Below are 13314 nucleotides of genomic sequence, written 5' to 3' on the forward strand. Positions count from 1 at the left end.
TCCTCACTTGCCTTTATCATTGTACATTTGGAATAAGAAGAGTTCACACCACCACTAATATGAAAAGTATTCACACTCTCAATCATACCCAGATAAAGTTTCTCGTCCAATTTAAAATATTCAAAATCACTCTGCAATTCCTCAATAGATTGTAAATACCGAATGTTAAATGTTTTACAAGCAAAATCACAAACTTCATGTCCTGAATTTGCCAAGCATAAAATTCCAAAATTTTGCAAGTAATGCGAAACTAAATCGTGCACATGGCCCGAGCATAGAACTATATTAGCACCAAAATTTTTAATGCATTCTGCCATACTTTTGAATACCATTTCTTCATCAATCTGTGGTGCTCAATAATTCCATATTGTCCAATTAACATACCTTCCAATTTTCCAATGCCTCAATTGTATCCAAAATAGCATAATGCTTTGTTTTAGTCCTTTGCCTTTGCAGTGAATTTTTAATAACCAGTAATTTGTAAGGTGTATCTTTTTTCAATTCCTCTATATTTGTAGTCGAAACTTGTGAAAGAATCAAAGTTTTGGGCAGATATTCCACTTTTCCAAATAATCCAGGAATTTGTATTAATTTAATATCATCCATATTGAAAAGATAATTATCTTTCATGACACTATCAAAATTTCAAAAACATCCACAATCAAAAAACACTAACCTCTTGATAGATCCTGTCAATAAATCTGACAAGTAATGTCCATTAATATGTACCGATGTTTTTGAAGATAAAGCACAATTCACAACACTCTTCACCAACATTTCCTGTTCATTTTCCAATTTTACTAAGGCTTCCTTCATTATCACAGATTTAATAATTTCCAAACATGTATCGTATCCATCCAATATATTTCCAATCGGAAAGCCTTCCTTAACATGTTTCATATATCCATTCTCACTATGAACATTAATATTCTAATTATATTCTTCTCCTTACATTAATGAACATGCAATCAAGGCTGTTGAAGTTGTTCCATCTCCAATCAAGCGATCCAAAGATAGTACCGATTCAACAAGTAATTTAGCAGCAGGCTGTTGAACACTCAATTGTTTTAATATAAAAGCTCCATCCTGACTCACAACCACTCTAAAAAATCATCATCATCGGAATCATCAATAATTATTCGGAATTTAAATTTTACCTTTTTTGTGGAGTGACTATCAACTTGGATCTTGCGTTAGGTCCTAGTGATGATGTAAGAATGTCCTTCAGGGCTACAATGGCCATCACATTTTCATGGAGAGATGAAATTTCTCTTCCCAGTTGTCGATTCATTTTTTTTTTAAATGTTTTTTACAAAAAGTTGTTTATTATTATGATTAAGTTTAGAATTGAAAATTTAAATATATTTGAATGGAATGCAGAAGAAATATGTGGATAAATTAATATTCATCATCTTCGTTTTGAGTTGATTTGTGAATATTTAAATTTCCATTTCTGCTGAATGTGAAATTTTGTTGTTCTCCTCTTATGGTAGGTTTGGAATGTGTTTCCAACAAAATGTCATCTGATTTAATTTCATTTTTTGATTCTTCCTGTTCTTTTTGTAATTTTTCTAAGAATTCCAAATGTTTTCTTTGTCTTGGATTAAGTGGGAGGGGTCTTGAGATTCGTTCAACTTTTCTTTCCTCATTCGAAAGGTCATTTCTTCTACTTTTCTTTGAAACGAGCCCTTCACCATCACTCTCTGAAAAGTGTTCATTCGAAACAACTTCTTCTTCGTTTCTTTCCTCTGTTTCGTCCTCTTTCTCTTTCGATTCGTCTTCATCACTGGAAAAGAATGGAGCTCCTTCCAATGCCTTCTTCTTTTCCTTCAATTTCTTCAATCGTTTGCTTCTCTCCTTCTCCACCTTCTTCTCATACAATTTCATAAAATGTTTATCTTTCAACATTTCCTCTTCCAGAACTGAAATTTCAGTTTTGGAAATTTTAATCTTGTAACAATCAATGAAAAGTCCAACAATGGTCGATACGAAAAATAAAACCATCGAAACAATCAGTACAATACTAGTAATGTCCTTCTTGAATACCAAATCAGTATAATTCTCAAAGAAAGAGCTCGATCTCTCAAATCTCCACTGATTTCCCAGACAAATCATTCCATTCGAAAAGTTTCTGCTCCCCTCTTCGCATTGATAACAGTGGTGATGAATGCACTCCAGGTCTCCTTCCAGCCACAGGGAATTACCCAAATCACTGGTTGTTTCCATTGTTTCCTCATTGGAATTATCGGCACAGACCCATTTAGAGAGGAGAATATTTCTGGAACAGTTGGCAGCCCATTTTGGATGCTCTGTGATGAGAACACATTGTTTCAAACTCTCGGAGCAATACTCACCCACAGAGCAATCGGGATGAATTGGAAAATTTGGATATTGATGTGGAGGAATCGAACGACATGAAGAAGAGCTTGCTAATGTTGGTGTGAATGAATTTACAATTGTGATGAAGAAGAAAATAATGATGTATAAGAGGGGTGATGATTGGTTGGTTTTCCGTACGGAATTATCTGTTGAAAACATGGTTGATACTATGGAATGATTAAGGTACAATTTTTTTTTAAGGAAATTTCCTATTTTGTAAATTTTTAGTTTACAAATAAATGAATGTATTTTATAGAAAATCATTTTCCTCTAAGGCACAAGGTGCTGCGTCTTCGGCAATGTGAATATGAGACTTTCCTCCAGGTCCATTCAGTTGCATCTTATTTCCACAAATTGTTGATGTCTTGGTTGATTCCAAAACAATGGCATTTCTGGTGTGTCCACTAAAGACACTTCTCTCAATTCTCATAGAGGCCTCACCTTTGCAGAGAATGGCATTTCCATCATTCTTTTGAAAGAGACTTTTGGTTACTTCACACAGAGTGTCATCTTCGAGTCGCATTCCATGAAGTTTGTTAAATTCCACGTGGCACTCGGTCATGATTAATTTGGGAGGATCACAAATTGGTTTCTTACTACCAGTCGATGGCAGTGGCGGTGGAGGTGGTTGAGTGTTTGATTCAATTGATGCTGTCGAAGGAGTTGTAGAAACTGCTGCATCAGTTGTGTTTTTCACAGGTGGAATGTATAATCTATTCTTTACAGTAACACCAACTCCATAACTTGCTCTCAAATGGACATGTTGCAGAGTGCATGATCCTGAAACAATTTCCAAACACGACGCCGATTCATAAAATAAAATACTATCCCTAGCAGCATTCTGTGTGAGTGTGACATGTTCAAATTTGACACTTCCCCCACCATCCAATAAACGTTGTTTTTCCAATTGTTGAATTGTTAAATTCTCATTAAAAGAGTCCACTCTCAAAATTGATTTTGAGCTATCCGAAGAGGCAATATGTACAAGTGATGAATCTGGATAAACTCCACGAATGGTGAGTGGTTTCTTAATGACAACTGTTTCAGGAACTTTGTAAATTCCACTTCTCAAAACAACATGGTCTCCCTCCTTTGCAAAATCAACAGCTCTCTGTATATCATGAAAAGTACAATCTTCACTAAAATCTGGATCAACTACATGAAGTCTGTAATCTGAATTCCTAACAGATGAATCATTAATTTCCTTTATCCAATTGCTTTGGTCATTTTCATCCTCACAAGCAAGATAATAAGTACGATGAGGTGAAATGATTTTAATACCAAATTTCTTTTTGTAATTCAATTCGGCTGCTTGACAAGTTAATCCCTGAACATTAATCATTCCTTTGGGTTTGGTATCTTTCTGTGATACATAGTAATATAATTTTCCTCTATTTTTTAAATTATTAATAAGTATTGTAGGTTAAAGATGAGAATATAGTATTCGAAACACATACTGATGCAAAATACATAATCTCTCGTGCCATGTTTTAATGGAACCTCCTCGTTTGGTCTATTCATTTCAAATATATTATGAAAATGTATAACGGTTATTATTATTGAAATTGTTCCGAATACAAATTGTTTCGAATAAAACCTACCAGTGTTCCTACAAAGTCGTGGTCTCTCATCAATTCAGAAGCAGATACTTTGGGTGGTTCCTCCACTATCTCCTTCCACTTCTTACCAGCCTTCTTTACTTTATCTTGTGATGACATTTTTTTATTGTTATAACTTTGATGGATGACATTTGCAAAAAGATTGCTAAACAAGTAAACAAGTTGATGAATTAGGTTGTATTATGTTCTGTAGATTTTTAATTCGTTTACTCTGAACTCAAATTTAACTGTAAAAATTCAATCAAACTTTTGTTTTTAAAAAGACTTTGTTGTGGAGACAATTTTTTTACTTTGGTGCGCTCAAAGTGTTCGTTACATTTATATAAAATATTCAAAAAAAATTCATCAAAACAAATGGGAGTATTATATGTAAAATTAATTAAACCTGCTTTTTAATCCCCAGGATTGTAATAGCATATGAAGATGAATACTGGTACCAGGACGATGGGTAACTTAAATGCCATCTAAGTTGAAAGTATCCACGGAACTCTTTTCATATCCATGACCACACAAGAAATCTCGATGAAAGATCTCTTCACATTTTCCGAACAAATTATTCACCCTCTAGAATCAATAATTTTCTGTTTAGCATTATGTAATTTTACAAAGAATTAAATACAAATAAGTGAAAGGAAGGAATGGAAGAAACTTGGATCCCCTCAAAAATATGTGGATCGAGTTGATTGTTTGAAAATTAGAAATTGTTTGTTGAGTTATCAAATTTTTGAGAAGCAATTTCATAATTTGAGAGAATTGGATATTGGAGCTCAATATATTGGAGAGGGAAATGATTCGATAATACTTGGAAATGTTATTAAGTATATTGGAACGATTGAAAATTTGACAAGTTTGAATATTTCAAGAGTTGATTTAGGGAGTAGAAGTGTGACTTTTTTAAAATGTTTGAGAAAATTGACTAGTTTGAATGTAAATAGTTGTAATTTGTCATATCGAATGGCTTAGTAGGTTGCCAAATTTGAGACATCTAGACTTGAGTTATAATAACGAGCTGACCGATGATTGTATTCAACACTTGTTGAGCATGAAACAATTGAAATATTTGTCATTAACAGCGAATGAAATTTCAGATAAGAAAATCAAACAAATGGAGAAACATCTCAAACAACTTTCACAAAATTGACAGACACAGATACAATTAGTAGTTTAATGGTGAGTGGTACGTGCTGTTCTACACATTTCATGATAATAAAGAAATTTCATCGTATTCACATTACCTTCCTTTTCAAAGTTAAAAGCGATGGCCTTTCCTGAGTTATTGGATGAAGGAGAGTTGCCAATCATGTATGATTGTTGATTATTCACTGATACTGGACTATTTACAATAACATCCTTGAAGAAGACATGATTGAGAGCTTGTGAGAAGGAAATTCTCTTCTCTGGATTCCACTGTAAAAATTGATGCAGTAAATCCAGAGCTTCCTTACTTGCTGATGGGAAGACTAAATCGAATGAAATTCCCTCCTCGGCATGATCTATGAATTGTTGAGCGTACCAATCTCTGCATCCATCTGATCCCATAATATCCTCTGGTTTGGCCTTTCCTAGTAAGCTAGTGATGAGATTCAAGTGTTCACTAATTCCACTAATCTCTCTTCCTGTAGAGTTGACTGCAAACAATGGTCTTCTCATTGGTTTAGGTGGTAACATGTACAATAATTCTGCCATGATACATCCCAATCCCCACGAGTCAATACTCGATGATTGAACATTGTATTGCAATATTACTTCTGGAGGTCTGTAATATCTAGTTATTACATATAAAGATTTTGAATTCTTTCCCGGATTATCACTCTCAATATTCGACAAACCAAAATCTGAAATTCTGACATTGACATTATCTCCCTGATAGCTCAATAAAACATTTGCTGGTTTCATATCCCTGTGCAAAACTCCAAATGATTGCATATATTGCATTCCATTCAATAATTGATACATGATTGTTTTTACAAAATCCAAATTAATGGCCTTCTTCTTTTTGTGTAAACTATTCAAAAAAACTTTCAAATCTCCATCTTGCATTAATCCCATTACAATATACAATTCTTTAAAATTATTTAAACAATATTCTCTTTCTCCAGTTCCAACAAACACATCAATCAACTCTACTATATTTGGATGAGGTCTCAGAAATCTCATAATTTTAATTTCTCTCAACATTCTGTATGGAGCTCCATTATTAAAGACATTCTTGATCATTTTAATGGCAACCATCTTGTTTAATTCTTTATCATGACATGCCTTGATAAATTCCAATTAAAAAAACATCAATTAACAAATTAAATATTCGAAACTATTCGAAACTACGTACCACCACAACTCCATATCCACCCTGACCCAAAATCCTCACACATCCAGTCAACTCATCAATTGCTGGTTCATACCTCGTTGGCAGTGTCATTTCAAACTCCAAATCTCCACTTGCCGATTTAATTACATGTCTTGCCACATGTCTGTGATGTTCCGATGGATAATCGAGAATTTTAAAAGGATCTGGTACTGCATTGGAAGATGATATATCAACATCACCTTCATCATCATCAAAATTAAAAACAAATGAATCATCTTCTTCATCTTGCATCATCATACTTTCGTATATGTTTTTTTGAGTGGCATGAGATGATTGTTGTTGTTCATTGACAGAAAGTGAAAGAGGAGGTTGTGGAAAATGATTTTGATGTTGGTTTTGGTTTTGGTTTTGTTGATTGTCTTGCATTTTGGTTGTTTGTTGTTTTTGTGTATTTTCTTTTGGTTGTGTAAATGATGGAAAGGGAGAAGGAGATGGATGGGAACAGAAAATTCGTTTCATTTTTTTTTGAACTTGGAAATTGGCTTATTGATGGGGAAAGTTTTAATTTTTGGAAAGATCTATTTTTGAGAATATAATTTATTTTGGATTTTTTTATTCGAAACTTGGTCGAAACTGTGAACTAGAGTGTACTAGTTCTGTAAATTGGATTGAGGGTTTTCTTCTCTGATATTTTGAAAATTATTTGAATTAAAAAAAAATAAAGGGATGTATTTATTAAATTAGAAAGACTATTCCGATTTAGTAAATTTGTAATTACTCTTGTTCTATCGCACAGTTAGTCAGATAGGTTTGAATTGTTTTCTGTGTTTGGGGATAGAGAAGAGCTTGCAGGCTGAGTGGAGACATTGCTCAAGTCCCAAGCTGTAGAAAATTTGGCAGTCTTGGGCTTGATCATATATCCTCTTTTGTTTCTTAATTGGGAGCAACTATTCCACGTGCTGTTTTTATAGCAGCTTCCAACATATGAGGCAAAAGCACAATATATATCAGTGCTCCATTCAGTCAAGAGTTTGTTGAATTGAAAGTTTGGGTTGTTATGGATTACTCCATTCCAATCCATGTTGATCGTGAGTGGAGAGTGGTCAGGTGGGAGTTTGACTTCAGCAGTGTTGTGTTTGGCGGATGATTCGTTCCATTTCTTGTACAAGAGGGAGAGTTCAGATTTGCACATTATGCATTCGGAGAAGACATGTTCCCATTTGAATTAAAAAAAAATGATTCATTCGAAACTATTCGAAACAAGTGTCACCCTCATTCTCGATCAACAAAATATCGGAAACACTTTATTAAAACAAAAATACCAATTTACAAAATTCAAAAAACTCCAAGAAAACTACATTCCAATAGAATTTCACAATGATCGAGAGTTTATTACAATTTGCATCAGAGAATTGCAGAAATGACAAACAAATTGTCTTGACAGCTGTCAAACAAGATTGTTCCACTTACAAATTCGCTTCTCCTAAATTAAAACTGGATTTTGAGATTTTACTTTCATATCTTGAGAAAAATAGACATTCATTTAAGATGATTGTACCAAATTCAAATAGATGACAAGGAATTTATAATGTCAGCAATCAAAATGGGATTTTCTTTGAAATATGCTTCTGATAGATTGAGGGATGATAAAGAGGTGGTTATGGAAGCAGTTTCGAATGGATATGAATTGTTTAATGTATCTGATAGGTTGAAATCTGACAAGGATGTCGTGTTAAAAGCACAACAAACTTTTGAAAAGGCATATTTGTTAGCACCACAACATTTAAAATATGACTTTGATATTAAGGCAGCAAGATATGAATTTAACACAAGAGGAATTGCCAAATGTCATGACAGAAATCAAATTTTAAGATTAATTGAAACAAAAGGATATTTATTTAGTTATGCCAAACCGAAATTCAAAAATGATAAGGAAATTATTTTAAAATTCATTGAAATTAATGCGTGGCAAGCTGTAGAAAATGCATCACCTCAATTAAAAGATGATTCGGATATAATTAGGAAATCAGTGGAGAACTGTGGATTAACTATTCGATTGGCATCCGAAAGATTGAAAAATAATAAGGAAATTGCACTCATAGCAATGAAGACGAGTGCTTGTAAGGCAATAATGGATATTTCTGATAATCTTAGACAAGACAGAGAGTTTTTAATAGAGGTTGTTTCGTATGGATCTATTCTAAATGAACATTCCTCAATCGAGTTGAAAAGTGACAGGGAATTAAGGAATCGGTAAAATATAGAGGAGTTGATATACAGTTTGCATCCAATGAGTTGAAAAATGATAAGGAGCTAATATTACTTGCTGTCAAAACTCATGCATATGTTGTCAGTTTCATTTCCCGTAATTTCCTCTTTAATTCGGATTTTCTATTGGAATTATTGAAGCTTAATCCAAATATTGTGAAATTCTTGGATGGCCACCATCGAGATTCAGAATTTGTACATTTAGCTACGAAAGGAGATTCTCTAATTTATGCCTCGAATAGATTGAGAAATTTAAAGGAATTTGTTTTCGAATGAATGGTTGTGCACTGAAAGGAATAGGAAGTACCTTGGAGAATGATTCAGAACTTGTCATTGAGGCAGTCAAGCAAAATGGATATTTCACAAACTTTAATTTGTTCAGCTTAAGAATGGAATTGGAATATCCAGAATTACAAAACATTACAAAGTTTTAATTGCCTATTGTTTCAAAATCTTTTTAAATTAAATTGTTAGTGCTGTGTTTCATCTTTGTATTTTGATGATTTTAAATTTGATTTTTTAATATTATTTTTAAATGCTCGTTCATTTGATTGATTCTTAATTGAGCTTTTGGATAAGAAACATAATGATCAGATATTTGAATTCTTTGAACACTATCCAAATTCGCAAGAATGTTAATAAATATTTTACCAGATGGCACTCCATTAACCTTAGTTGAACAATCCAATTCACATTCGAAAGATCGAATATCTCTATAATGAAACGTACTATTCGAAATAAGTTTTCCATTAATTGCTCTCTTTGTTCTCACCACAAATATGCGACTGTTGTCATTGAAAATAAAATCCGTACTTTTCTGTAAAAATCCAAATATAGGAAATAAAGAAAAGAATGCTATCAGGGCAATTAATATTCCAATTGAAAATTCCTGTTGTTCCCCAGATATAAAGATAAACAGCAATACTCCAATAAATAACGATCCAACGAATATAAATATGAGAGGAAATGTTAAATCATCATCTTTGATCATGTAAATTCCCGGCACTTTATCAACTCTCATCCATGTAGGGTGGAATGGGTGCTGCTTGCGACATTTTTTTTATATTTTGAAATTGAAAAAACACGTGTTTAAAATTCTTAAATATTGTAAACAAGTTCATTATTTAAATTTTACAATGAAATTTCTAATATAATACAGTTGATTGGTTATACAGTTTCATAAAAAGTTTCAATGTTGGTGAGTGGAATGAATTCAATGGTTGGAAATTGAGAAAATATTTCCATAAATTCAGGACATGAATCTGGATTATAGTAGAACTTTTCCAAACTTGGAGGGAATGAAAATCCACCATAATCTCTATAACAACTCATGAAATAGTCAGTAAAGGAATATGCAATTGTCAAAGCCTTCAAGTTTGGGAATTTAACAAAGGAAGAAGGAATAGAATACTCAAAACATGCTGTTTCGTCATCTCTGAGAACGAGATCTTTCAAGTCTGGACTAATACCTGAAAGGATATCAAAGCAATTTGCATAGGTTTGAGCATTCATGTCTACATATACCAAATCTTTCATAAATGGAAAGCAAATCTCATTTGCATAGAATGATTTGTAATAGTTTTCATAAATGATTGGAATGATAACTCTCTTTTCCTTCTTTTCAATATAGTACTTGAAGAAGGATGATTTCAACACGTCTTCCATGAAATTCATTGTGGTTTTTGCTTCTTGGACAGGTAGGAATATTTTCTCTCTTAAAGATCTCATTTCCAATTTCTTTTTTTGATTGGCCAAATTATTGACAAGATTTCTTATCGACATTTCAAATATTGGATCATCGAGAACACTTCTCATGAGTAACTCTCTCCAATATTTGTTGGTAGAGGAGATATTAACACGAGTGTAAGTCGGCAAGTAGGAGAATACCAGCTTAGTACAATCTTCATTCAAAAGTCTGTAATTGAATGCTGTAATTAACTTGGTTTTAGGGTCTAACTCTGTAGCTTTTTTGAGGTATTCTTGTTTTAGCTCAAGTTCACCTTTTCTTCCATAGGTTTGAGAGATCATTTGAGCAGTCTCGGCATTTTCTTCCAACTTCATTGCTTGTGAGAAAGCTTCAAGAGCTTCATCAAGCTCGTGGTTGTAGAAGTAGCATAATCCCTTATTGTAAATGTAGTGTCTGAGATTTGGTGAATCTTTTCCATACTGAGCAGCTGTTTCAAAATTCTTTATAGCATCATGATAACAAGCTGCAAAGTAGTATGAACAACCAGCTCTATAATTCAATTCTTCCAATGAAATCAATGAAACTGTTGTCTTTTCTTCCTTTTGAGCAGCCAAATCAACCTTTTCCCCTTTCAGCAAGGACTTGAAATTATTGAAATAAGTTTTGGTATTCTCTGAAAATTCGGTAAATTGTTCCTTCACTTTTTCATGGGAGTGTTTCATTTCAAAATTAATATCAAGAATGTTCTTTTCCAATTCTACTGATTTCTTATCACAATTACCACTTCCAGTCATTGCCTCCTTCAATTCAATACCTTTCTTGAAAGCATGAGCAGATTCTAAATAATCCCCACAATGATACAATGCCACACCATAAACAAAATTCCACACATAGGTCGCATCCAAACTTTCATCCAAATGCAATGCAAGTTTGATATCCTCCAAAGCTCCCTCATATTTCATAGCAGCCAATCTCACCACAGCTCTCTGCACATGCAATCTGGCAACTTGTGGATCTTGTGTAGTGTCGGCCTTGATCTTTCCTTCCAATTTACTCTCGGCAATTAATTGTTTTCGGAATAAAATCTTCTCCTTCAAGTCCTTTGAAATATGACTCACTCCACTCTCAATCTTTTCATTATTCTTTCTGATGCTAACATCAATGGAATGAACCAAATTGATGACCCGAGAAACAGCTAAAATTCCCACTCCTAAAGGAAAGAAGAGAATGAGAAGAGGTCCTGAAATTGGTGAGCCACACATGTTGTTTCTTGACTTTGGATAACGATGATGAATTTGGTGTTTATAATAAACAGGTGTGATAGATATCAAAATCCTGGTTTTCAACGTTTTTTTTTGAAGAAATACTGGAACTATGCATCACCAAGTTCATCACAGTAAAAATTCTGCAAATTAGCATCATATGTACTGTTGTAAATCCAACGTATACATTCACATTACCTCTTTCTTAAATGACCAAAATGGAGAATGCTCAAGGTCTTTTCTTATTGATTGCACTCAAGTAAATCCCTAATACAATTCAGTTTTGAGAAAGGATATGAAGATGAAACATGAAGGATTGTATTGTGGTTGATTAATAAATTTTAATTGAGAGGTAGCTCAATATGAACTTTATCCTTAATAATGAAATATTGAGCAACTTGGAACTTGAGCATCTACTAAACCAAAGTGAGTCTGTTATCACCAGACATATGTGAACAATTTAGTTTAAATCTCAAACAATGAAAGAAAATATTAATCCCATATTCGAACCTATACTAATACCAAAGAGCAAGAAAAAGGTCATCATTGTTCCAGCAATTTCCTTCTCGTTATTCTCTACACACTGAGGAGCAAACATCATCAATAATGAGCACAAGTAACCATTCGAAATTGAGACAAGGAAAATTGAAAAGAGTGGGAAGGCGTCGTAAACATAATCATTATAACCAAATAGGCTAGGTCTATAATAAAATAAAAAGAGTGGTACGAAAAATACTCTCAATAACACTGGAATGGCAATGGTCTTCTTGTTGAAAGCAATAATCCAGTTTGGCATGGTTCTGCCAACAAATTCAAAAATGTTATTACTAGCTGCCATCAAAATTGGAAGCCAATATCTCATTGGTGTAGAGGAATACCAAGTTCTAACTCCAAGAGCTAAACCAGGGAAGAGTGAAATGGTCACCACAAACAGGAGCATTACCAGCAAGCACAAATACCAAATCTTTTTGAAAACAGTCAAAATAGATGCACTATTAGCATTTGAATTGTTACCATCTTCTAATTGTTTCTTCTTTGATAAATTAATATAATATTTACAATATGGATGCCTCACAACATAGATAAAACTCAAAATGCACAACAGGATTATAATAGAGCACACAATAAAGTAACTAGCAGTACTGTGAGTCATTCTCATTAGAGAGACATGCACTCTGTTCTGTTCAATAGTCAACTTGGTAACAATTCTCAAAAAAGAACACAACAATCCAGCAAGACCAGCACCTACCATGACAGCTTGGACGTACATGGAGGGAAGCATAGAGGCCAATCCAAAAATTCCAGATTGTAAAAAGCAATTACACAACGCACAAAACACTATAAAAGTTATTGTAATTATAAATCCAGAAGTTGATTCAGCATTTGAATATCCAATTATAGGAATGCTCAATAAAATCAATAATGTCACAACGTAGGCAGGAAATACTCTAAAATTAAGTGGAATTTTGCCTCCAAATTTAGTAAATACCAACAATCCCAATAAATTAGGAACACTATAAGCCACACTAAAGTACATCATTGCACTTTCTCCATAAATTTTAGTGAAATAATCAGGTGCAGAAATAAAACTATTCCAAGGAAACAATACTCCACATCCTTCAAATTTAATTTTGTATCCAATTATTCCAATTTCAATATCAATCCGAAATATATGCGTGATATAATTCAATTAAAACAAAATAATACAAAATTAATATTAAAACCAATATTCTTATTTTGACAAACAACATACCCTGCAAAACAAATATGAAATACAACAATTTTCCATTC

At 33.2% G+C, this 13314-nt stretch overlaps 6 protein-coding genes across 6 annotated transcripts; 1 reads left to right on the plus strand and 5 right to left on the minus strand.

Annotated features, from left to right (window-relative positions):
- Positions 1 to 1398: 1398 nt before the first annotated feature.
- NAEGRDRAFT_68216 (uncharacterized protein) lies at positions 1399 to 2226 on the minus strand (the record flags this gene model as incomplete). Its single annotated transcript, XM_002676586.1, has 1 exon — positions 1399 to 2226. One exon carries the CDS (start codon positions 2224 to 2226, stop codon positions 1399 to 1401), a length of 828 nt encoding a protein of 275 aa, XP_002676632.1.
- A 385-nt stretch (positions 2227 to 2611) lies between these two features.
- On the minus strand, positions 2612 to 4097 carry NAEGRDRAFT_79952 (uncharacterized protein; the record flags this gene model as incomplete). Its single annotated transcript, XM_002676587.1, has 3 exons — positions 2612 to 3770; positions 3837 to 3892; positions 3981 to 4097. 3 exons carry the CDS (start codon positions 4095 to 4097, stop codon positions 2630 to 2632), a joined length of 1314 nt encoding a protein of 437 aa, XP_002676633.1. The 3' UTR covers positions 2612 to 2629.
- A 1065-nt stretch (positions 4098 to 5162) lies between these two features.
- Positions 5163 to 6248, minus strand: NAEGRDRAFT_34075 (uncharacterized protein; the record flags this gene model as incomplete). Its single annotated transcript, XM_002676588.1, has 2 exons — positions 5163 to 5592; positions 5635 to 6248. Coding segments are annotated over 2 exons (1044 nt in total), but the record flags the coding sequence as incomplete, so codon positions are not given.
- A 1661-nt stretch (positions 6249 to 7909) lies between these two features.
- On the plus strand, positions 7910 to 8563 carry NAEGRDRAFT_68219 (uncharacterized protein; the record flags this gene model as incomplete). Its single annotated transcript, XM_002676499.1, has 1 exon — positions 7910 to 8563. The coding sequence occupies one exon, from the start codon at positions 7910 to 7912 to the stop codon at positions 8561 to 8563; it is 654 nt and encodes a 217-aa protein (XP_002676545.1).
- A 1110-nt stretch (positions 8564 to 9673) lies between these two features.
- Positions 9674 to 11600, minus strand: NAEGRDRAFT_79953 (uncharacterized protein). Its single transcript, XM_002676589.1, has one exon. It carries the CDS (start codon positions 11521 to 11523, stop codon positions 9742 to 9744), a length of 1782 nt encoding a protein of 593 aa, XP_002676635.1. The 5' UTR covers positions 11524 to 11600; the 3' UTR covers positions 9674 to 9741.
- A 395-nt stretch (positions 11601 to 11995) lies between these two features.
- Positions 11996 to 13141, minus strand: NAEGRDRAFT_34027 (uncharacterized protein; the record flags this gene model as incomplete). The annotated part of the gene is made up of 1 exon (XM_002676590.1): positions 11996 to 13141. A coding segment is annotated over one exon (1146 nt), but the record flags the coding sequence as incomplete, so codon positions are not given.
- Between the last annotated feature and the right edge of the window lie 173 nt (positions 13142 to 13314).

Source organism: Naegleria gruberi (genome assembly GCF_000004985.1).
Source record: "Naegleria gruberi genomic scaffold NAEGRscaffold_27, whole genome shotgun sequence".
Classification (NCBI taxonomy): domain Eukaryota; phylum Heterolobosea; class Eutetramitea; order Acrasida; family Naegleriidae; genus Naegleria; species Naegleria gruberi.